The sequence below is a fragment of the Channa argus genome, chromosome 16, assembly GCF_033026475.1.
Source record: "Channa argus isolate prfri chromosome 16, Channa argus male v1.0, whole genome shotgun sequence".
Taxonomy (NCBI): domain Eukaryota; kingdom Metazoa; phylum Chordata; class Actinopteri; order Anabantiformes; family Channidae; genus Channa; species Channa argus.
The window spans coordinates 8,360,931-8,383,679 of record NC_090212.1 but is presented as its reverse complement, the minus strand read 5'-3'; the positions used below and the strand labels follow the sequence as shown (position 1 = coordinate 8,383,679).

Genomic DNA, 22,749 nt, shown 5'->3' with positions numbered 1-22,749 from the left:
AAGCACTTAACACTGTCATACAGACAATGTCATACAGACACGACAGAAGACCCACATTAGCTGTCCATTGTACACAAACTTATCAGTAAGACAAAACAATATGTCCTGGGACAGCCAACACAATAATATTTTATCAATTTTAATAAAAACTTCAAATACAAAAACTTTGTCAACGTGATAGGTGATAATTGAGTTTTTTTGTCGCTATGACCACATGAAGTACAAGAGGAATTTATAATTGTGCTTTTTTTATTATTTATTTTTTAACATAGTTTACAGAAATGTTATAAGTAACAGGAGGTTTTAATTTGACGCGTTGTCGTCCATTTATTGCCCCTCTTCCTTTAGCTGTTGCATCTCCACAATTCCCCACAGGACATGCGCAGGAAAATTAGAAAAAATCCCCGGCGCTGTCCATCGTGCTGAAGTGACGAGCTAAGTGAACGAGCCAACGGCTGACTTTGAGGTTAAAACTCATTAAATGTACTAAGTGACTGTGGTTGTGACGGTGGATGTTGACTGTAGTTACAGTGCATTGGATAACTGTGACATAATTCAGAAAGTTCCGTAAAAATTAAAAAATGACTTATTTATTGGCCCATGCAACTAAAAGACATGTGGTCGACTTGAGTGAGTCAAAATGTAAACACTGGCCATAAGCTTTATTTTGGGTGTTAGGTGTTATAGGTTATAGATGTTCATCTTTGCTGCAAATCCCTCTACATTTTCCGAACACGCGCCCTGATGTGAAGGTGAAATATGTGCGTGTGTGTGTGTGTGTGTGTGTGTGTGTGTGTGTGTGTGGTTTCTTCTCGGGCTGCTGCACAGCTGCTGCTTCTTTAAGAGCCACCGCCCGCCCCCTCTCCTGTATTTTTAGCTGAGCCAGCCACTTCATTTGCTGGATAAAACAGACAGTTGTGTACCGTATGATCTCACTTAATCGTTTTAATAAATCACATCAAATCTCACACAGCGGTTTCGCCGTGGGCCTCTAGCCTGCGGTTCCCTGGAAATCTCGTATATGGAAGACATTTGTCGGACCGTCGGATGCTGAAACGCGCAATCACCCTGGATGCTTGATGTCCATTATGAAACGCAATACTGCAGTTGGTACCAAGTATTAGGCGCCAGGCTTTTGAGGCCAAATGAATTACGAGAAATCAATTTAGCTGCAACATCCTCATACGGCGGTCCAGCATCTTTCTCTTCCGTTTGCTTCCTGTCTTCTCTTGGATTGTGGATAACAAGAAGCCTTCAAGACGGAGGGGGTGGTGGAGCATCGAGGAAAAAACAGGGGCAATATGAGAGAGCGGGACTTCATGCCCAATATGGAGAGGGGCAAACCTGCTACTTATACGGGGGACAAAAAGGCTAAAATGGCTGCTAAGACTAACAAGAAGTGGGTGAGACTAGCCACTGTTTTTGCCTATGTATTGTCTGTTTCTTTAGCAGCCATTATCCTGGCTATTTACTACAGCTTGATCTGGAAACCAACCAGTGCATCCTCTAATTCGGGGAAACCGGGGGTGCCTGAGGGGATCACCCCCACTGCCAACATCTCAACTAATATTTCCACAAGCAACAATGTCACAGAGTGGAACACTACGCATGCAGCGCTGCTATCTTTCAACCTGACCAGGCAGTTTTTAGCCCCCCAAACAAACATTGCGCACTCGCAGCAGGAGGAAGGACTCTACCCCTCTTCCCACGGTCACACAAGCGCGGAGAGATCGATCACTTTGGGTAGAGAGACACGCGCTTCTGAACCGCGGCTGAGCACCAGGGAGTCTGACGCTGCGTTTAACAAGGACGACGAGGAGAGGGGGGCGCACAGACTGGGCGACGGGGCGACTGGCAAACGCGACCCCGAGCTGGCGTCTACAGATGTCCCCACTGTTCCTCCGACCTCTGCAACGAGGGGAGACTAATCGGGCCTCATCTTCACCACCCAACACCCCTTTTAAAACACATAAACTGTCCCGACAAAGGATCTTTTTTTTTTGTTGTTTGTTTTTTTACAGATTCAGTGCCGCGGGTCGGACAACACACGCGTCTTTTTGTTTCAAGTAATATTGCAGAGCCTCTTATGGATGAATAATGTGCACACTCTGACTGATACTTTGCTCTTGCGACTGAGGAAAGAGGAGACTTCGCCTCTTCAGTGAACACTGTTTGACCCTTAAGCACCAACTATGCGTTTTTTGTTTTAGGACATCTATATGCCTTAAATCAGTGTGTGTCTACTTTACCTCGGACAACTTCTGAGGCCACTAACCCGCCTGTGTTTGAGGACGAGACTGGTATAGATATTTTGATAAATTGTTAGGACTCAGGCTACAGAAATCGTTTTGGTTTTGCAGGACATAAACACGTTTCACAGGCATACAGCGCTTAACATCACTGCCATTCATAGGCTGGTATGAATCAATACTGCGTTATTGCATTTACACATTAGGCTGTACTTTTCTTTTCATGGATCGAACCTGGATTCCGAGTAGAAGAACCTGCATTATTGAGTTATGCTCAGGTATGTGCATAAAAGCATGTAAATGCATTGTGTATTATGTACATATAGGGCATTTGTTTTTGCCTCCATGAACTTTTAGTCTAATTAGATGATTTTTATCAAAGGTATAGTATGTATAATAGGTTTAACTATATCACAAGATACAAATAAACATCCCTAGAAAATTATTCATTTCTATGGTTTTATAATAGAACTGTGTATATCATGAATTAATCACTGACATTATACTGTATGTTAATGATATTTTATTTATTCAGAGCCAGAATGGATAATATATATTCAAATAAATGTTAGTTTTTTTCCCAACAGCTAACATTTTGTTTCAAAAATGAAAAGTCATATGGGTTTAAATGAGGTGGGGCTCTCTTTAGAGTGCAACAAAAATGTGCAAAGCCCATATCTATTGGTTGATAGGGTTCAACAGACAGAATAATAACTGTGCAAGTGCAAAGTGTACTTTATGGCAGTATGGCCAGTCTTATGATCTGGGCGTTAAATGAAATTTGAATGCAGGCCTTTTAATTACCTGAGAGAACTGACCAGTAAGTGAGCAGAGAGGCTGTCTGCTCCTCCATCCCTCAGTCAGCCACAGTTCACTCACTGCAGCTCTCAATAAAGCAACTTCATACAGTTACATGTGATGAACTATGAAGTGGAAATAAGACCAACCACCCTGTGCGCTCTCTCAATATCATGTGAGGGAGGTGTATCGATTTAAACTCTGTTGTTGCACTGTACAAAACAGAGAAGAACACATTACACAATACCACTTGGTGCTATTTTGATCTACTTTCCTCTCAAATGGACTGAAAGGTTTAGCTTCTATTCTGGCAGCGACAAGCATCATTTAACATCACACTTGAAATAAAAAAAAAAAAACTTGATTTACCCTCAGCCTTAACATTGCACTGTGATGTAAACACTCATCACATGCACTGTTGTATTATTATGTATATATCAGCTAAACAGGAAGTCCATTTATCAGAGAAGACAACACAAGACACAAACGTCACCATTTCCATAACACAGCCATGTTTGCTGGGATAGCACTAAGACAAAGTGTGTGCAGCACAGTGACATGTCTGTGACCTCTGTGTGGTAAATGGCCTTAGCAGATGTGTTACCAGTGACTCTTTTGGTTTCTTGTGATATATGAGTAATTATAGAATGAGAGCAGTACTGAGAAAACACAGCCTCAGACCTTCTGACTCTTGAAATCAGTCACCCAGGCAGATAATTGCATTAGCTGATGTGAAATCTGCCATATGTTACATTAAAGTTCAGCATTTATAGCTCCAGTCAGGCATTAGATCACACGAGATCTTTTAACAGGAAAGTCTAAAAACCAGATTACATGTATCAAATGAGATTAAAAAAAAAAGAGAATTCAAAAGCCATTTGTCACAGCTGCTTTTATTGGCCATAGAATTGGTTTTGAATGGTGGCAATTGCAGTGGTCAGTTTAATGTCACATTTGCCAAGAAAAAGCTAAACAACTGCAACATTCACCTTATATGGAGGAAGATTAACCAGGATTTAAACTTCTACTAAATTGCAAAGGAAAGGAACATATATACATACATAGAAATGCTTAAAGTGTCCCTTCAAAAAGATTTAAAAGAAATTACAAATAGTTCAATTAACAGTCTGAAAATTCATTCATTTCACATAACAATACACAAAATTACAACATTTCCACCTTCAGTAGATTAAATTGAATCTGGTCTCAGTCTTAACAAATACTTCATCCTGCATAGGGAAACAACAATAACCAAAAAAACTAAGTGATTTTAAGGCCAACTTTAAAGTTCTACTTTCCAGAAACTAACTTCCTCATCAGATTATACATATTTATGGGTGACACACCAAAAGTGAGACCTTTTCAACAAGGCCTGAAAGCCTTTCATCACAGCATTTTTTGAGCAAGACACCATCATAAAAGTTCTTAAATATTAACACGTTGTGTTGCAGTACAGGGAAGCAACATGGTGAATAACACTTTAGTTTTGATTTGTTTTTTTATAAAAGGGCAAATGTGTGGAGTTTTGGAAAAGAAACAAACACTGTTGTCTTATTAAGACTTGAACAATGCACAGCAGGGATTTTTATTGCTAGTTTTCCGCTTCGAAACACCTGTCGCAGGTGACACTATGACAAATCCATATATAAACATTGGGACTTTTCAAAGAACTGATATATAGTTTTATTATTTAGGTTATATATACAAGTTATATAGGTTGAAACTGAAAACAAACCTGGTCAAAATGTTAAGAAATGGTCTAATTTGAATTTCACCATTTTAAAAGCTGTGTTACGCACTTGAGTGGTAAGGCATTATTTCTGGCAAATTGGCACCAACTGATTAAAATTTGACTGATGGAGTAAAATCAGATCACTTGCGAGCTACGTTTACAATTGTTACGTAGTAACAACCAACCCAAGTAATAATAATAATTAATTTTAAACTACAAAAGTAAAGAGTAAATCGTTTTGAACTGTTTAAAATGAAACTGAAATTGTTTAAACTGAATATTAGATAGTATGTTTCCATACAGTAAAACAAATAAGACTTATTTAGATTTATACTACCAGATCTATCAGATAATAAAAAGGATTGACCCTCCCCCAATCAATTTTGCTGATAGAAAACTGGGACCTTGTCATTTTAGGCTCCTGTCTCCAGGCTGGGGGAAGAGGGAGGAATAATGTGTGTGTGTGTGTGTGTGTGGGGGGGGGGGGGTCAATCTCCTTGATCAGGACAGCTGCTGAGGCGCGGTTGTTACATCCATGACAGGGCTGAGCGGATGACACACGTGCCCAGTGGGGACTTTAATCCTGTCTATGTGATGTTCTGTCAGGATCACAAGACTGGGCCAGACCTCACTTCCACTTAGCCCACATCCATCAAAGGTAATAACACAAACCTTGAGCTTATTTGATACCTCACTTAAAAGAGTGCTCATGGAAGTTATCACAAGCCCAGCAGTCTATTAGTTAGCACAAAGACAGGAATTGGGGACAGACCTAACCTGGCTCCAAATCCACCTACCAGCACCTCTGAAAATCTCTTTATTAACTTGATATAAAACTGTAAAGTCAAACTACAAGTGTTTCCACAAGGTACTATGTGGGAATTTCTTAACCAGACCCAGTGATTATGTAGGGTCTCATTATCATTGTGAGGTTGTGTGATACAGTGTGTTGCTAGCACTTACATGTCTCATTTTTAAAAAAATATTCTTTGTTTGAAAAAGAAACACATCATTTTGATTATCTTTAGCTCTCGCTCCTGTTTTGAATGCACCTTATGTAAGACAGTTTGGAGAAAAGTGCCAAAAAAATGTAAGGAAGCATAACAATTAGTTATTTTTAGCAGTGTTTGTAGAAATCAAATCATATAGCAGTCAAATTGTAACTTTAATAGTCTTTGTGTTTTGGATCATGGCTTTAAGAGAAAGATACTAGGAAATTTTCAAACCTAGCACCAACAAAAGAAGTGAGTTAGCTACACTGACGGGATGCTGCAACACATTGTTTAACAGCTGCTTTGACCAAAACTTGAGCGCATTTAGATTTTTCCTCAGAAAGGAAGGTTTCTGAAGCTTCTCTTTTAACTGCAGGGTGCTACTGACATAATCCTACACTGCACTTCAATCCTCAAACACAGCCTACAGGACTTATTTCCATAATATCAACACCCCCACTCTGGTGTACTGTACTATTGCGTCACACCCTTGTAACTATTAGCTAGCTTAGCAGCAAAGCGAAATAGAGGTGTTATATACAGAAACACTGTGCTTAATCATCCAATTTGCAGACACCTTCAGGACGGTGTTGAAAAGACTAACAAAAGAAAGTAAAGCATTTTAGTTCATTTTCAAGAAGTGCAAGGCTGCTGTGTACATTGTTCAGCCTCAGTGACAGAAGGATGCTAAGGAGAGAGCCTTGGGAGGAGATACGTAATTAAAATAGTAGCGCCTATGGGAGGTCCCAGCTGTCGGGATGAGAAGGAGTCGTTTACAATGTTACCCCCCTGCAGGGAGCTTATCTAAAATTAATCAAATCCAACACATAGGCAGACTCTGTGGACCAAGGTCAAATTTTAGTGTCTCGTAATGCCATAACTTGCTCTACATTTCTGCCCTCGTCCCTCTCTGAGACTCTACGGTGTCCCTGTTTCATTTCTAAAAATATAAAGGCTTTTCAGAGAAGAGCATTATACACATCTGTGGTGTCATCGCAGGTGCATCACTCAGAGAGAGTGGCAACAGTACAACACAGTAATGCGTGATTATGAATAATTAATCATGTATAAAGCCAAGATTAGAGAGTCTAAGTGAGAAAGAGAAATACAGAAAAAAAACTTTATTGGTTTTCTGGATGCCTCCTTTCAAAATGGTTCTACAGTCAATGAAGCCACACATTTAAATTAGCGTGAGCACTCTGAAAAGCTGGGATCACACCTTGAGATACACACACTCATACACAAGTATACACATTTTTTTCCATTATGAATATATGTGCAAACATGGACGACAGCAGTGGACATCAAGGTGGTGCAAAACGATCATAACCACCTTAAAAGTGGACTCGTTTAGGCTTGGAGATAGCATGGTAAGCTAGGACTATACAAGGACAAACTGCTGGTTGTATAATCGTTCCCTAAATTTATTTTTCTAAACTGAATCCTCCAGGGAATTTAAAATATGTCAGAGGTAATCAGAATGACCTGCTTTTCCAACATGTAGATTTTTAACATTCCTTTCAATTCCACATATAATACAGAATAAGGCCCCTACTCAAAAACAGCAGATTTGCTTTGTTGATGGCTGGACTGGCCTCAAACACTGTGACTTGGTTTTCCCAGTGTGCTTCTACTAGTTTCCTGGTTGTTTGTATTTCATGTAACAGTTTAGACTAACAGGGCCCTGCAGCTAAATGCATGACCACTATGTTCTCTACTGATGTTTACATAACTGTTTACTATACTGTAGAACTGCCAAAAGCCAAAATCTTTGAGGGCAGACTTTTTTTAAGGCTTCCTATTATAGCTGTCACTGATACCAAAAATAGAATAACAGACTTGCAATAAATAATAAACAAATGAATACGTCACTGAGAGAAAAGAAACAGCTACTATAATGCACAACGTTTTAAAACAGTGTTAGATTTTCAAAATCATACATACAGTTTATAACAACCTTCAATATCTGAAGAAGCCAATATGCAAGGCACAACAGCTGGCTGAATTCTTCTGAGGAAGCTTTGTAAAAACATTAATTGTCCTTCATGATTGTAAAAGAGAACAGATGACAAAATAAGGCCAAATGAGAATTACAGCTGAATCACAGTGTTCTCAGTTTGACTAATAGATGAACCTTCACCCACCAGGAAGATTAATGTTCGACTGCTCAAGTCAGTCGATTCCAAAGGAGCCAAAAGCTTCAGCAGAGAAATAATGGCTGAAGACTGTTCCACCCGTAGCATCCACAAACAATTTAAAAAATATTAGCTCTAAACTGTTTTTATTCAAACTTTGCCTGCCATGTCTATGCCACTTATTGTTTACGTTAGTACAAATACAGACGTGAACTGAATGTCTAAAAACATGAGTGTGTGGAAGACCAGATAAATGGGATTCACCTGTAAAGCTGTGCAGACCTTAGAGAACACAATAGCAATGTGTTAAAGGGCATTTTTTATTAAAATACAGTGTTATTTATCACTATATGCCAAATGTTTTATGCTCCTAATAACAATGTTTCTATTACTGTAGCAGACTGTGAGAATAAAATAAATGGGTGCTCCAGTGATTTTAAATCTGTGCTTCCATAAAGTTGGGGACTGATTTCTATATTGACATCACAATGACATCATCAGGATCATTTCGTGAGACTTGACAAAGCTTCTCCAGACACACAGAAGATATTATCTACAACTGTTTCGACAGGCTGAATAGTACTAACCATGAAGAGTAAACTGAGCTTAATGTGTAAAACTGGTGGGGTAGCTTTTATATAGTTAATAATAAATGAATTTATATCAGTAGTAACACTTCACAAACTTAACAGTGTCTTGGTAGGTGACCAATAAGACAGGTCTCAAATTAATTCATGAGAGGTCATGACTGACGCTGAAAGAAGTTAATAAACTCCACCGTAGGTCTGTCACTACCTTATCAGCAGACTTTTGTTTTTCATTATTGAACGTACCTATAAGGCAGAATCAGGCACTAGATCATTTGACTGTGGCTGACGCTTATTTTCAAGGGCTACCAAAATTAAACCGATTAGCCAGCCTCCTGATATGTACCTTGAAATTTCCATACAAATGTAAACATTCAATGATATTGCACTCAGGCAGCATACTAACACACAACGTAATGTGTCAGTACACGTTTTGATACTCGTAAAGTGCTTGGATGTAAAAAATATTCAAGCAGGGAACATGTTCACCATTGTTATGTCAAATATTAGATATCTGGAAAAAAATCACTCTATAGGAAGTGCCACAGAAAAATGAAACCACAGTTTTCTGTGTAAGCTGCAAACCAGGTATCTAGCACGAGATACCTGAAGCAAAATGATGCCTCCAAATCACTGTGTTTTGGTTTCAACATTTATATCCCGAAAATGTCAATTAAACAATCTTCCCGTGCTCTCGTGCCTGCAAACAAAAAGAGAGTAAAAGTACACATGAGTATTGGTTCAAACACTTCTTTTCCAAACCTATCACTGCTCTTGCTTCCACACTTTTCCTATGTGTGTGTGTGTGTGTGTGTGTGTGTATATATATAAAAAATCAGGGATTAGATATAAACTGAGATTAGATATTAGATAGTTTAAGTGTAGATATACTGCCTATATATCTCTCTCTTCATTTATTGAACTGCTCATCCATTAACACTTTGCTCCATCAATCCATGTACACATATATTGATCCATCCCTCATCCTGTCTCTCACACTGACCTTATCACTGCTGGTGGAGTGTGTTGGGTGTGTTTCTCCTGAATCCAGGCTCAGGACAGACAAACCAGAGTCTATTAGTTCATCTATGAGAGAAAAGCAACTTTAGTGTAGTTAAAGATCATTCAAATGTATTTCAGACACCAGTGAAGCAACTACATACCTGTGTTTGTGTTGCTGATGTTGCACTTGGTGAGCTCTACAGGCTGGACAGAGCTCTCCTGTAAAGAAGCACAGCCCTTTTCAGCAGGGGGGCAGCCAGGAGATGTGGGGATTATGTTGTCTTTTTTAGTACATTCAATTTCAGAAGCCTGCTGCTGCTGGGCAACAGAAGAAGCAGATGGCTCACCTCCCTGATCCCGAGGGCTACCATCGTCCTGCTTGGCACTTTCTAGAGTTACCTGTGGCCTCTGCACTTCGTGTTTGTCTTTTTTAGGTGAGGAAGCTTTTGGGAAGCCTGGACTTCTAGATTCTGAGCTGCCAGAGTCCTGAGAGCCTTTACTTTGCCTGATATGAGCCACCTGTATGAGTTCTTCGAAGAACCGGACTTTCTTCTCTGAGCCCCGAGGGGATGAGGACTCTGCCTTCCTCTGTATGGGAGCGTCCTCTCTCAAGGTATCCACTGACACAGGAGCTGTGGATCCACTCACTTCCTCAAATGTGCTGTACGAATCTGGGTTGGACGACAGCCTTGTTTTTGAATCCTGATCTTTCTGATTTTCTGTTTCAGTATCTGTGAGGGCATCCAGTTCCTCCAAGAATTCCTCCAATGTTATATCAGATTTCTAAGAGATGAGATTGAAACATCAAATCAGGTGAATTTGCCTTTTTTGTGTTCAACCAGTGAAATTCATATTTACAAATTTCAAGTTTAGCTTCTCACCTGCAAGTTTTCTCCCTCCTCATTCGCCTGCCATCTGAAAAGTAAAGTTTTTTGGTTAAAATTTTACCCCCACTCTTACTGAAGCTACACACAATTAGCTTAGCTTAGCAAAAATACTTGAAATGGTAAAGCAGCCGAAGGTATACTCTGCCTACAAGCACCTCTAAATTATTCCATTATATTGTTGTTTAGAACAACATCCATACAAAAACCAAGCAAGGGAGAAACTGGACTAAAAATGGAGTTCTGAACACAGGGGAATGGTAGGATTGTTGGGAACTTTTCGGGAGGGTCCACTGAAAGTGTCTAGGAGCTTTTGGAAAGCTTTATGAAAAAGTGTTGTGAGAGAGTCAACAGATCAAACAGAGACATGAGATTTATTTTCTGCAAATTTCTACATAGTGAGACGTGAATAAGACTTCTGGATTATTTAGTCAGCTGTCACAACTTCCAAATCAGGTCTCATGACATCCAGTACATTAGGGCACAGCACAGGAAAAGCAATGTGCCTTCCCACATTCTTTTTATGTATTTCATTATTTGTGGTACATTATGTCCTTACCCTTGTCCCCAATGGTTAAATCAATTTTAACTTCAGGCTGTGGTGTGCCTATGACTAAACTAAACAATGTTTAGCACTTACTGACCTCCTGGCCCTCCCAGTCAGACGATCTTTGCCTTTTGCTTTACTGCCCATCACTAACACATTTTTAGTTCCCTTGTCTTTGCTTCTCCTTTCATGGCCTAAAATTGGAAGAATACAAACAATTTAACTCACACTTAAATTACTTTTGACATAAAAAAATAATTACACTTTTTGACAAGATAACAGTGCATCTTTAAAAGCACCTTTACTTTGTGGGCCAAATTTCCTTTTAATTTAGGCAAATAAAAACAAAACATTATCCGTCTTTCTCTTCCCAGGTAATATACTACCATATTACATTGTTTAATGATCTGCTTTTGAATTTAGACATATCTGAGCAGTATAGGATGATTTCAAAACACTGAACTGATATTCATTTATTTGTTTATGTCCATATTCTATGAAATACTTCTTAAGTCAGCACCTGCCCTGTTTTGTCCTCTTCTAGCATGTCTTCCACCTGGATTAAATTTAAAGAGGATAAATAACACGGATAATAAGAACTCAATTTTCATATCATCATGTTTTGTTGTGTAAGGGTTTGTCCTCATGTTCCTGGAGTGTGTGTGGATTATGTCTCACCTCTGTTGGCAGGTCCCCAGTCTCTATCCGACGGGGATTTTTCTGAAAACCTAAAAGTGGATGCTTAGTTTAGACAAGAATGTAAACCAATGTAAGCAAGGTCTTGGCTCCTGTTACAAAGTCATTTATCACTATTAGTCCAATGGACAGAACAACCCATCTCCATGAATGGAATATTCGAGTATCATCATGGTACATGTGAGAGGATTTGCTCCATGAGTCACACCGTCACATTTTACATCCACTCAAAAGATCTAAATTGTTGAATCAAAAACACATTTCCTCTTCTGTGCTTTCCGGATGGCCTTTTCTAAGCCGCGCCAAATAAGGCAAGGCATTCCTCTTTATCCCTAGCTAAAAATAGTCGCTTCTTCCTTGTCTCTTTAATTTACTCTGCAGCTTAGTCACCCTTTGTTCTCCACCCCAGTTTGTTTGAAATCTAACAAACACTACAATTAATTGGGGTGCATTGACTTATTATGGGATGGTGGGATAGCAGGCTCTCGTGTGCTTTTTGAGAAATTAGAGGAGGTTGTGATCAAGATTCCAAAATATGAGAATATACAACAAGTTACACTTACATGCCCTTAAATAATGTGTTTACAATAATATGTACACTGAATAGTTGATAGATAGCCCAGCTAATTGATTCGTCCACTAAATAATTAAATATGAACCCTGTTTATGTCTTTTCTGTGTTAGAAGTCAATAGTGTTTTACACTGATGTGATTGTTTTTAAAAAGAGAAGCAATTTTTTCTGTTAGAATAACTGCTAGCTAGGTAGGGAGACATTATTACATTATTGTAAAGGGATCATTAAACAATCTTTGAAGAAAAAAACACACAGTTTCTGCTTTGTTTCCAAAGGTTAGGTGAGAGGATTGATACCAATTTTATGTCTGTCCATTTCATTTACAGTTATCTTAGTTACCATAATGACTTGAAGCAGAGGCAAATAGCTGATTTGATTCTATCAAAAGGAAAAAAATAATAATTTGCTTATCCCAACAAAGCAGTAAATACTAAATTTTAAAGCCAAGACACGACAGTATTTACTGTAACTGTAAAACCATTGGTCCCATTTTTTTATTTCTATTTGTGCATTTACAGTATGATTTTTTTTTTTACCATAACTGTCTCTGCAGTTTACTGCTGTTTCCAGTCTTTATACCACACTGTCAACATTCTCATTAACCTTCAGCAAGAATGCAAATGTGAAGGTGAAATACTGGAGAAAAATAAATGTATTCAGCCAACTTGTTCTGGTCAGAGATTAAATAAAAAGTATTCTCCAGTGTGAATTAGTGCACGCAGGCAGCCATCCAAACATAAAGAGCATTTGTGACAAAGTGAAAGACAAAGTGCCTCGGGATAGCAAAGAAGAGTAAGAACTCTTACATGTTCTCAGTTTTGTCCATGTCCCACGCCCGTCTCCACTGGCCCTTAGCATTTTTATGACGTGCCACTCTTTCCCTGTCAATCTGCTCGCGCTCTTTCTTCCACCTCAGATACTCCTCCTGCTCCTCCTTCGATGTGGGGATGTTGAGGTCTGTGCTTGCCTGTGGGCTCTCGGGCTCCTACATGGACACAAAACATTTTGTTGCATAAAAAGCAGCAGCAGCTTCTTCAGAAAAGCGTTTACATCAGGGTTCTGTCCACACCCAAGACCCAACACGATTAAATCAAACACTTACACCACTTGATGCCACACTGCAATACATTTGAAGCAACAGTCCAACAATAGCCTCAAACTATCATGGGTGGTCATAAACAAGAACAGTTTCTCATCTCTAAACAAATAATTAAACGGCAATAGGGCAATATACAGATCAGCAGGGTTTTAAAAAAAGGAAACAAGTGTACTTTGTAATTACTGTAAATGCCTATTACTGTCTCATTCTGGATAATAATGGTTGCCTCTGGATCCATTTAGCCTCCACTTGATTACAAAAAGCTTCTTGTATTCTTTGAGACAATATTCCAGGAAAATTGCAGTGTACAGTAAATACAATTAGTCGCCTTCCTCCATTCCCCTTTTAACCTGTTTATTGATTACTGTGATGAGAGCAGAAAGGATTGCTTGATAATACTACAGGGAGATCTGATGCAGGCTTTTTAATACATCAAAGGGGACAGAGGCTGTGTGCTCTTGTTACAACGCTGAAGTGAACCTAGAGTGAACCTAGACTATAAGAGCACTGCGCCCTGAGGGAAATCATGTAAAAGAGCAGCAATCTCTGAGTAAAACTGTGCGTGAATGCTCGGTTTTATGGAGCGGGAGTGAGATTATTTTGGTGTCTGAAAACGAAAGTGAGATTTCAGAGTAAAATAAAATAAAAAAATCCTGGTGCATATTATGTCTCACAGCAAAAGTAAAAAAAGCCAGAGAAAGAGACACAGTGCTGGTAAGCAGCTATTGTACTGTGATGTTTTCCACACGGGTGTAAACCAATCAAAGCCAAGTAAACATGTTGCCTTCCCGTGTACTTTTATTAGAGATCATGACATCTTTCCTCGTCCCTATGTTTTCCATTTCTTCCCTCCTCTCTCTTCGGTGGCCCCGGGAGGAAGCTAGGGGCCACATGGGAAGGTTTCCCACATGTTCTAACAGGCAGTCTCCTGCTGCCACCCCAGCCACCCAGCTAATTAGCACTTTTCAATTTCTCCCCTCCATGGAGCCTCACAGGGAGGTTGTCAGGGAACAAGACAGGTAGGGTGGACTTTACTCACTGAGTCTGAGTAGTGCAAAGACAGAGGAGGACTCAAACTGTCAAATTAGGTTACTAGTAGGTTAGTAAATGGTGAGATAATGACCATCCTCCTATTCTCCAAATAAGCCCCCAAACGCTGCACAAGTTTAGATTCAAATATGCCTGAAACAATTTACTGAATTTTATAACAAATAACAAAAGCCAAGAGGATCCTTATGCAACACCTCAAAAAACTGCATGGTATTCCCTTGAGCACTCGCTCAGTTCAGACTGCAAAGCAGGCACGAATCCAGGGAGGCATGAACAGCATCATTTGTCATGTGGCGTATTCGGTGGGCCTTTGAAGCCCGTTCTCCCTGCCTCCCCAGTCAGCCTGTTTATTGCAAAGCCTGATCTGTGAGACATCTCTGAGCTACTCCCACAATGTTAACACACAAGCCAGTCGGAGGCAGATGGGGACAAATGCTAGAAAAGAGTTTGGGGGGATGCATGGAAATGTGTTGTGACAGTCTACGTGAGTGTTTTTGATGAGGCTAGGGTACACTTTTGCTTTTCTCTGTGTTTTTGTGTGTGTGTGCTTGTGTAGTGGCACTGTCATAAATAAACCTTGCATGTGACATTTGTTTAAATCTCTGTGAAGCATAGGTTATTTGTGAGCGAGAGCTTTCCTCCTTTGGGTTATGGGCTTTCTCAAATCTTGATGGTTTGGAGAGAGTGACAGTACTCATGTTTATATGTTCTTTGTTACGTACATGTGTGTTTGTCTTGGCAAACAAGGCATAGTGGTACCTGGCATTGCTCTGAAAGCCTCTGATGCTCCTTCGAGTGCTTCTGCCCTGTTTTAACCTCATCCTGCCAGAGAAGAGAGACAAGTAAGGCACAAGTGAACATAACAAGAATAAGGGTGATGAACTGACTTGTTTCCAACCAATTAAACTTTGTTCTGAAGAGTTATATTAATGCTGCCATAAACATCAAAAGGAAATCAATCAAGGACTCATCTACTGGAAAAGATTAAAAGGCCTACACTGCCCCCTAGTGGTACCAGGGCTGCAGTATGACTCTGCATTTGCTTGGTTTGGGATGGCTACTCTGCATTAGGGTCATCAGAACACAGCGAATTTTGGTTAAAAAATGAAAATCGTCTTTTTGCAGGTATAAATTACAGTTCTGAGGTATTTACGGCTGCAGACTGTGTTCTGGTGAAAACAGTGGACGGATGAGTCATGTTGCCATTTTCAACACTTTCTAGAACAGCTGAGGGCATATGACAATAAATGCAGGACAGTGTGTTCTAATGTGCACCTAGGGACAATGACACCCACATACACACTCCACACACTCTCCTACCCACGACAAATGTAATGTAGCACATACACAAACACAAAAGGGCCCTGAATTTCTACTCTCTCCTCACACTTCTTCTTCCTCTCGTTCCCTGGACCTCCCCTGGCACCTTGCCAGGCCCCTCTCTTTAGCCGTATAATGAGGCTTTTTAGAGTGAGATGGCAGTTGAATGTTAATTAGATCAAATCGACCCTTTCAGGATGGTGGGAATGGGGAAACAATTGTGCCAGAGGAAGGCAGCTCACTTAAGGTCTCAGAAAGGAGATGCGGAGGCTGGAAACAGACGGTGGGCTGCCAGGAGCTTCTCTTCCTTCATGTCCTTTCTGCAGCCTCTCACATAAGTATGAAATGCCAGACTTATCATAGGGTTCCTCCAGGCAATGATGGGACAGTACTAAATAACTGCACCCCTTCTTACAGAGTCATTTATTTCCAGAATTACACACAAGCACCCTCATTGGAAAAATATGTCAGAAGCCGGGCAAAGTCATAGCAATCTGTAGTGCATTGTGGCTTTTTCTAACACTTCCCAGATTGATGCATGACATAATTTCCTCTCATATCACCCCTTAGCAGCCTTCTCCCTCTGCTCCTGTTAAATTATACTGCTTATGTAAACAGCGACCATGTGGAAACCAGCTCGCTGGGGTTTACAGATGACTGGTGCACTGGAGCGCTGGCTACTGTTCAGGTGCTGATTCAGTCTGCACGATAAATAAAGGGGGACAGATCTAGCAGGCCAGAAATAAATGCAGGAGAACAGTGTGTTCAGCCCATAGATTTAGTGCACATTAACGGGACAGTGAGCAACACTGGGCCTATCAGCCAATCACAGGCAGACGTTTGTATATACACATTTATAGACAGAGCCTCGCCGGGTTTTGTGTCCACAGACCCCTCCTGTGGCTGGACTATGTCTGTGTTTATAGTGGCAAGGATCAGCTGTCTGTGCTGTGCATCAGCGTATTGACTGGCAGCTTGTGTGTATCTGAGATCCAGAGTATATATGTGTGTGTGTGTGTGTGTGTGTGTGTGTATATGTGTGTGTGTGTGTGCATTCGCGTGTGTCTGCGTGTGTCAGGCCTCAGACTAAGGCAGAGCAGCTGTTCCAGAGTTTCTGAATACCTGGGGGGACTAAGGTCAGTGACAGTGTGGCATTTCAATGCCCAGCTGGGGGTACCACATGTGCACATCTTTCTGTCTGTATTAAACATAGGTTCAGTAGCATATAGTAGATCGTAATGATGATAGATATGCCTTGTTACTGATAGGAAAACATTTTGCAGAGCTCTTACTGTATCTATTTTTCTTTTATTTGCCCACAGGGACTCAACCTGAACTTTACAGTAATTTCTACATGGAAAAGAAGATATAATAAAGTTAATTAACAATCAAAGCTGAGTGGAATAACACAGAAAAACCTGAAGTTTCAGTTCTGTATGACTTATCAGATCTACTCACCAACACCTCTATTAGCAGTCCCCCTTTTCTAATCCCACACCAGTCAGTCACAGCCCCAGTCCACCCCCTGTCTAAATCCCATTGTGCTGCATCACTGGAGGGGTGTGGCAAGCTGACATGTCTGACATCTATGTAAAACATGTTGGTGCAGCAACAGAGAATGAACAAAAGGGTGGGTGTGAGAATGGAAGCACACAGGGGGGCATGTTGGGTTTTCAGTGCTAAAGCGTAAGGCCACTGGAGTGTTCAGTGTGTTTGCTGCAGACCTGTGTCGTTGTGTCTCTCTTGGTCATGTGAGGTTGCTGCTGCTTCCCCTTCCCTGCTGACTCTACACGCCTGGACTGTCCATCATCTGTTGGGCTCTTGGCGTCCACAGGGGCTGGCCTTTTCTCTGGCCTCTCACTCACGACCCGCTTACCCTGGAAAGATCTCTTTCATGTTAGATTGTCATGCCTGTACAGGTACATTGCACATAAAACGTACTCCTGTAGCCTACTGGCCTCTGTGGAGACCTTTCATAAGGGAATTTCTATTTATGTCTGTTTTGTTCATTTTAGTTATAATACTTCAAATTGGTTTTGTAATTTTATCTTTTTGTTTGCTGATTTATGCTTACATATATAGATCCAACACAACATTAATTCAGATCTCAATATTTGATATTATATGATGATAATACTATTATCAAATTTTGTTCACTCTCAGCTAGTTCCACTTTGTTTTGTATTATTCTTTCATTCATATCAATCAAACCACAGAGCTTTGGGGTTCTCCTATTTTGTCAATGTAACTTGAAGGTTAAGTTTTCATTGAAGTGAATTCACCTTTTTGCCAGCCATAGTGACCATTAGCTGCTTCCTGTGGCCTCGGCCAACACCCTGCTGAGGACCTTCCCCCCCTTCAGGCCCAGCCTCCTGCTGTCCTTTCCCAGCTGGTGAACCACTGCTGAATGGCTTTGTCACCACCACACGACTATCCTGCTCCAAGCCACAGACAAAGTTATGCAATTATTATATAGTGTGTGGGACTGTGTCTCCAACAGTAAATCTTTTGCTAATGTCAGTCTATTTACTAATAATCTATTCTCTTGTTCATCACTTCACGCTGCAGATACTCACGCTGGTGGACTTGCTGATTGTGATGGTTAGATCATCAGCTTTGCCCTTGCGGCTCTTCAGCGCCATTCCTTCCTCCTCTGCCCTTTTCTTGTCCTCCTCCACCTCCTAAATGCAAAGCAAAAGAAGAAAACAAATGAGGGGGGTGTGAGAGAAACGGAACACTTGTGTGGAGCTAATTCGATGCAATAAATATTTGTATCTGTATTTTATAATTTACATATTTTTAAATGCATTAAAATAAAATTTGTACTTGTATTTGAGTATTTGTGCAAAATCTAATTTGTTAATGTTTGCCCACAAAGACACTCTTTCAAGTACAAATCTTGTTTTGCAAGTGCAAATCTTGATCTACAGATTTGTGGATCTCATCCTGTTTGATATGAATCGTCTCACACACACATGGTGGAGAAGTAAAAATTTCACGTGTGATGCAATACTTATTTGTATGTGTATTTTGTAATTTACAAATAAAAATGCAAATTGCTACGTGTTTCTGAATATTTGAGCAAAATTACATTTGTAAGTGTTTGTCCACAAAGACACTCTTTCAGGTACAAATCTTGTTTTGCAAGTACAAATCTTTTACACATTTATGGATTTCGAGATGTTCGTCTTTGGATCTCATCTTCTGGATACAAATCGTTAGCCACACAGATGTTTTTAGCACTTTCCTCCCGTTGGTGGGTGGGGAGAGGGGGAGGGTTAGCCAATCAGAGAGCTGTAACTTTTGAACTCTGATCCCTTAATGTAAACAAGATGGAGCTAACATGCTAGCAGGACCTCCAGGGAACATCCTGCCTAATGTGCAGGTACGTTCATATGTAACAAATCTAAACACCTTCATTAGCATGGATATGTAGTGCAGTTAAGCAGCTACATTAGCATGATAGTATTAGCCACCGATCTTGGCAGAGGCTAGTTAGCGTTCAGCTGCCTGCTAACATCTCTGTTTGGCTGGAAGAAGAAAACTGCATAAAAGTTCCGTGTGGCACAGATGATCAACTCAAGATCCAGAAATGTGTAAAACATTTGTACTTGCAAAACAAAATACTTGACAAGTACTTAAGAAAATGACTTTGTGCACCAAAATTTACAAATGTGATTTTGCTTAAATATTCAGATACAAGTACAAATTTGATTTATACCGCATTTAAATTTATAAAATATATTATAAAATACACACAAATAAGTATTGCATCACGCGTGAAATTTTTACTTCCACAGTGCAAAAAAGATTTGTGTGTGTAAGAAGATTCTTATTCACAGGATAAGATCTTCAAATGCTCCACTCAAGATCCAAAAATGTGTAGATCAAGATTTGTAATTCCAAAACAAGATTTGTACTTGAAAGAGCGTCTTTGTGGACAAAAATTTTACAAATGTGATTTTGCACAAATACTCAAATACAAGTACAAATGTTATATACAATGCATCTACATTTGTAAATCATAAAATACAGATATAAATATTTATTGCACTAAATTAGCTCCATACACATGCCCTAGACTGGTGTGTCTACACTTAGTCATGTCAAGTTTCCACAGATACTTCTCTGCCTGCAAGCACCTGACCTCACCTTGTACCTCTTCATGAGAGCTTCATTCTTCCTGCGGAGAGCCTCGATCTTCTTGTCCAGCTCCAAGTCTCTCTCATGATCTCTCTTGGGCATCATGTCACCGGGGTTCTGGGAGGAAATACATCAGATCACTGATATTTCAGTTCAAGTGTTCCACATTTAAGAATGTTTTTGTGTATTTTGTGCACATAAAATACTTTAAAACGCATTTCTTATTTCAATAAAGTAATTATCAATATAGATTAATCAATCACATAATGAGAAAACTAAGTTACAAAATCAACTAGATGTTTCTTTTACCAGTTATCATTAGAATTATGATACTTGTTGCTATGAACAAATGTTTGACCACAAAAAAAAATTAAGGTCCAATGCTCAACCTTATTTAACCTACTTCTGTGTTCATATAGGCAGTTTAAAACCTCAGTGCAGAAAAATTCAAAAGGCTCCATAAAACTAATTATAAAACAACATACAGCCTATCTTATAATCTGTGGAAACTCAGACGAACGCACTGATGGAAGGGTAATAGAATTGAATTGTTGCATTAGCGCGCAACACTAAAATGCCCTCACACCCACCACAGATGGAGTATTCATTATGAAGCTCAGTTACACGGGCAGAATGCATATGCAGAGCACCCTAAACATCCCAGTACAGTCAGCAGGGCCAGCCTGCTCACATGCCAAAAGGACCTGTACTAAAAATCTCCATGTGTTCCAATAGCACAGCAACAGATTATATGTTAACATATTTCAAGAAAACCTTTGTTTAACAGGTTATACTTACAACTATGGACAACCACATTTACAAGAGATGCTGCTAAGCTGAAAAGAACTAATATGTGCACAAATATTTCCAGCTGGATGGTGTCAGAATGGTGTCAGCTAGCTCTCAGCAAGAAAGTAAATGAGCATATTTCCCAAAAGCTGAACTATTAAATATGTCTGCCACTGTCAATGAAATCCCAGCGTGAGGACTCATCATAAGGCAAACAAAATGTACACAAATTAGAGGACAGTAACAGAAAAAAAGGAAACTGCCTGCTTGCATGCATCTTGTAGATTCAGCCTAAAAAAGGCACTGAAATGAAATATGATGAGTTTGGGAGATGGGTTTTTCTTTCTTCATACCCCTAGAAAGATTTGATTGATTCATCACTCAAACCAGAGGGCTCAGATAATAATCTATACGGATCTCAGTTGACACACATGCACACATTCTTGTACAAAAAGAGACTTAAGTCAATTAGTTAAAACAAGCATTTCCCACTTTGAATCAGTACTGGCATCATCTGTTGTTGTTCACAGCTGATGAGAAGTGGCAATAACACCGCCAAGTAGAAAACCTGCCACTGCTGCTTGTCGAAACTGTGAGAAAACATAATTCATTGAAGTGGCTCATTCTCCACAGTCTTTATAAATTATTTGGAGGGGTTCAGTTTTTGACAAAGACAGGAAGTAAAGGTGCCAAAGTGAGTCAGTCATCCCCATGCTGTTGCCCCAGTGATGACAAAAGCATCTTCTTCTGTGTGATATTACTAGCTTAGAATGATGACTCATGACTAGAAAGGGCACAATGACTCTAACAGTGGGGCTGCAAGAAACTGTATATATTCCTTTTTGCTGTTTACACGACGTTTCGGTCGCTGTTACACCTGCAAAGACTCGCTGCCAGTGTGATGTTCACCCACTGCACTGAAATATTACAACTGGAAAAATGAACCTTCCTTTCAAGGTGTCTTTTCAGACTTTTAGTCACACAACACACACAATCCACCTCGAATTCTAATGGTTCCTAAACCTGTTTCAAACCTGCAAAGACACAAAGAGCATGAGAAAAGTTGGGACTCACTCAGAGAGGCAGCAGGCTGGAAAGGGGTTACCTCACATCTTCTAGTTGTCAGGGTATCCAAACACAACAGACCATGAGGACATACCACCAAGAATAGGCGCAAGTGAGAGACCCCGTGCCAACTCCAAATCTCAGCGAGGCCTACACAACATCAGCCTACACACACCAGTGTGGGGAGACTCTGTGTGGGGATGGTACCCCTCTGGGTTCGGCCCGCCAGTTCTGTGATTGAGCAGCAGCAATGCTAATGTACAAAAACACACACAATAACAAAACACACAGAAGCGTTGTGGATCTGGCAGTGGTTGGCAACCATAACCGGATAGGCAGGCAAAAGAGGAAGGAGGTGGTGGTTGGGGGGCTGCAAAGAGTACGCTGCCAAGGTTTCTCCCTACCCAGCATTCCTGCCACCTACAGGAGCTACAGTAGGGGAAAGAAAGAGCCAGAGACACAGCTGAAATACTGCATGCAGCCACAGCTAAATCTGCGACACAGCAGAAGAGGAAGAGGGGGAACCTAACACCAGAGAGAGAGCTGGAGAGTGTGGGATGAGAAAGAGAGGGGAAAGGAGAGAGAATGCACTCACAGGTCTTTCCATGTCAGCGGTGAGAGCTGGGCTGGGTCCGGGCGAGAGAGAGCCGAGGCGGCAGAGAGGGCTGCCTGGAGTCGATGATCATGCCTCGATTACAATGAGCCAAGTTGGGCAAGCAGCCAAGACGTCTAACAAATGCACAGAGCTCCCCTGTTAACGGATTTCACAGCACCCACCCGCTTGTCCTCTCCCTCCCTCTCTCTCTCTCGCTCTCCCTCTCTCTCTCCAACCCTCCCACCCTCCTGCACATATGCTCTCTCATTCCCTCTCTCCCTTTCTAAAGCACTTGCTCTTTCCCCTCACTTGTCCTCTCCTCAAAGCGCACTAGTTAAAATCCGTCACACACAGTAAATAAATACATACACTGATTTTAAAAGTAAATTTGCGCCATTGCTCTAATGAAACTTTAATATATTTTTTTTTTATTTTGTATTATTTTTTGTAATTTCTTTTTATTAATGTTTTACATACCTGATTGGTTTTAG

General features: G+C 40.3%; 2 protein-coding genes across 6 annotated transcripts; one reads left to right on the top strand and one right to left on the bottom strand.

Annotated features, from left to right (window-relative positions):
* Positions 1 to 864: 864 nt before the first annotated feature.
* LOC137101462 (uncharacterized) lies at positions 865 to 3,454 on the top strand. Its single transcript, XM_067479896.1, has one exon. The coding sequence runs from the start codon at positions 1,302 to 1,304 to the stop codon at positions 1,926 to 1,928; it is 627 nt and encodes a 208-aa protein (XP_067335997.1). The 5' UTR covers positions 865 to 1,301; the 3' UTR covers positions 1,929 to 3,454.
* A 3,423-nt stretch (positions 3,455 to 6,877) lies between these two features.
* Positions 6,878 to 22,469, bottom strand: LOC137101461 (coiled-coil domain-containing protein 9B). 5 transcript variants are annotated; one of them, XR_010911063.1, is made up of 15 exons: positions 22,259 to 22,469; positions 19,819 to 19,926; positions 18,243 to 18,347; positions 17,949 to 18,101; positions 17,391 to 17,543; positions 15,106 to 15,168; positions 13,004 to 13,182; positions 11,605 to 11,654; positions 11,447 to 11,482; positions 11,024 to 11,120; positions 10,377 to 10,410; positions 9,843 to 10,278; positions 9,657 to 9,714; positions 9,497 to 9,579; positions 6,878 to 9,193 (listed from the first exon to the last, which is right to left on the bottom strand). XR_010911063.1 is itself a non-coding variant. In XM_067479893.1 (15 exons), the coding sequence occupies exons 3-15, from the start codon at positions 19,912 to 19,914 to the stop codon at positions 9,167 to 9,169; spliced, it is 1,698 nt and encodes a 565-aa protein (XP_067335994.1). In that variant the 5' UTR covers positions 19,915 to 19,926; positions 21,673 to 21,916; positions 22,259 to 22,469; the 3' UTR covers positions 6,878 to 9,166. The 5 variants fall into 5 exon arrangements, 4 of the variants coding, with proteins under 4 accessions (XP_067335994.1, XP_067335995.1, XP_067335993.1 ...); XM_067479893.1 differs by adding an exon at positions 21,673 to 21,916 and having other exon boundaries at positions 9,657 to 10,278; XM_067479894.1 differs by adding an exon at positions 21,673 to 21,894 and having other exon boundaries at positions 9,657 to 10,278.
* Between the last annotated feature and the right edge of the window lie 280 nt (positions 22,470 to 22,749).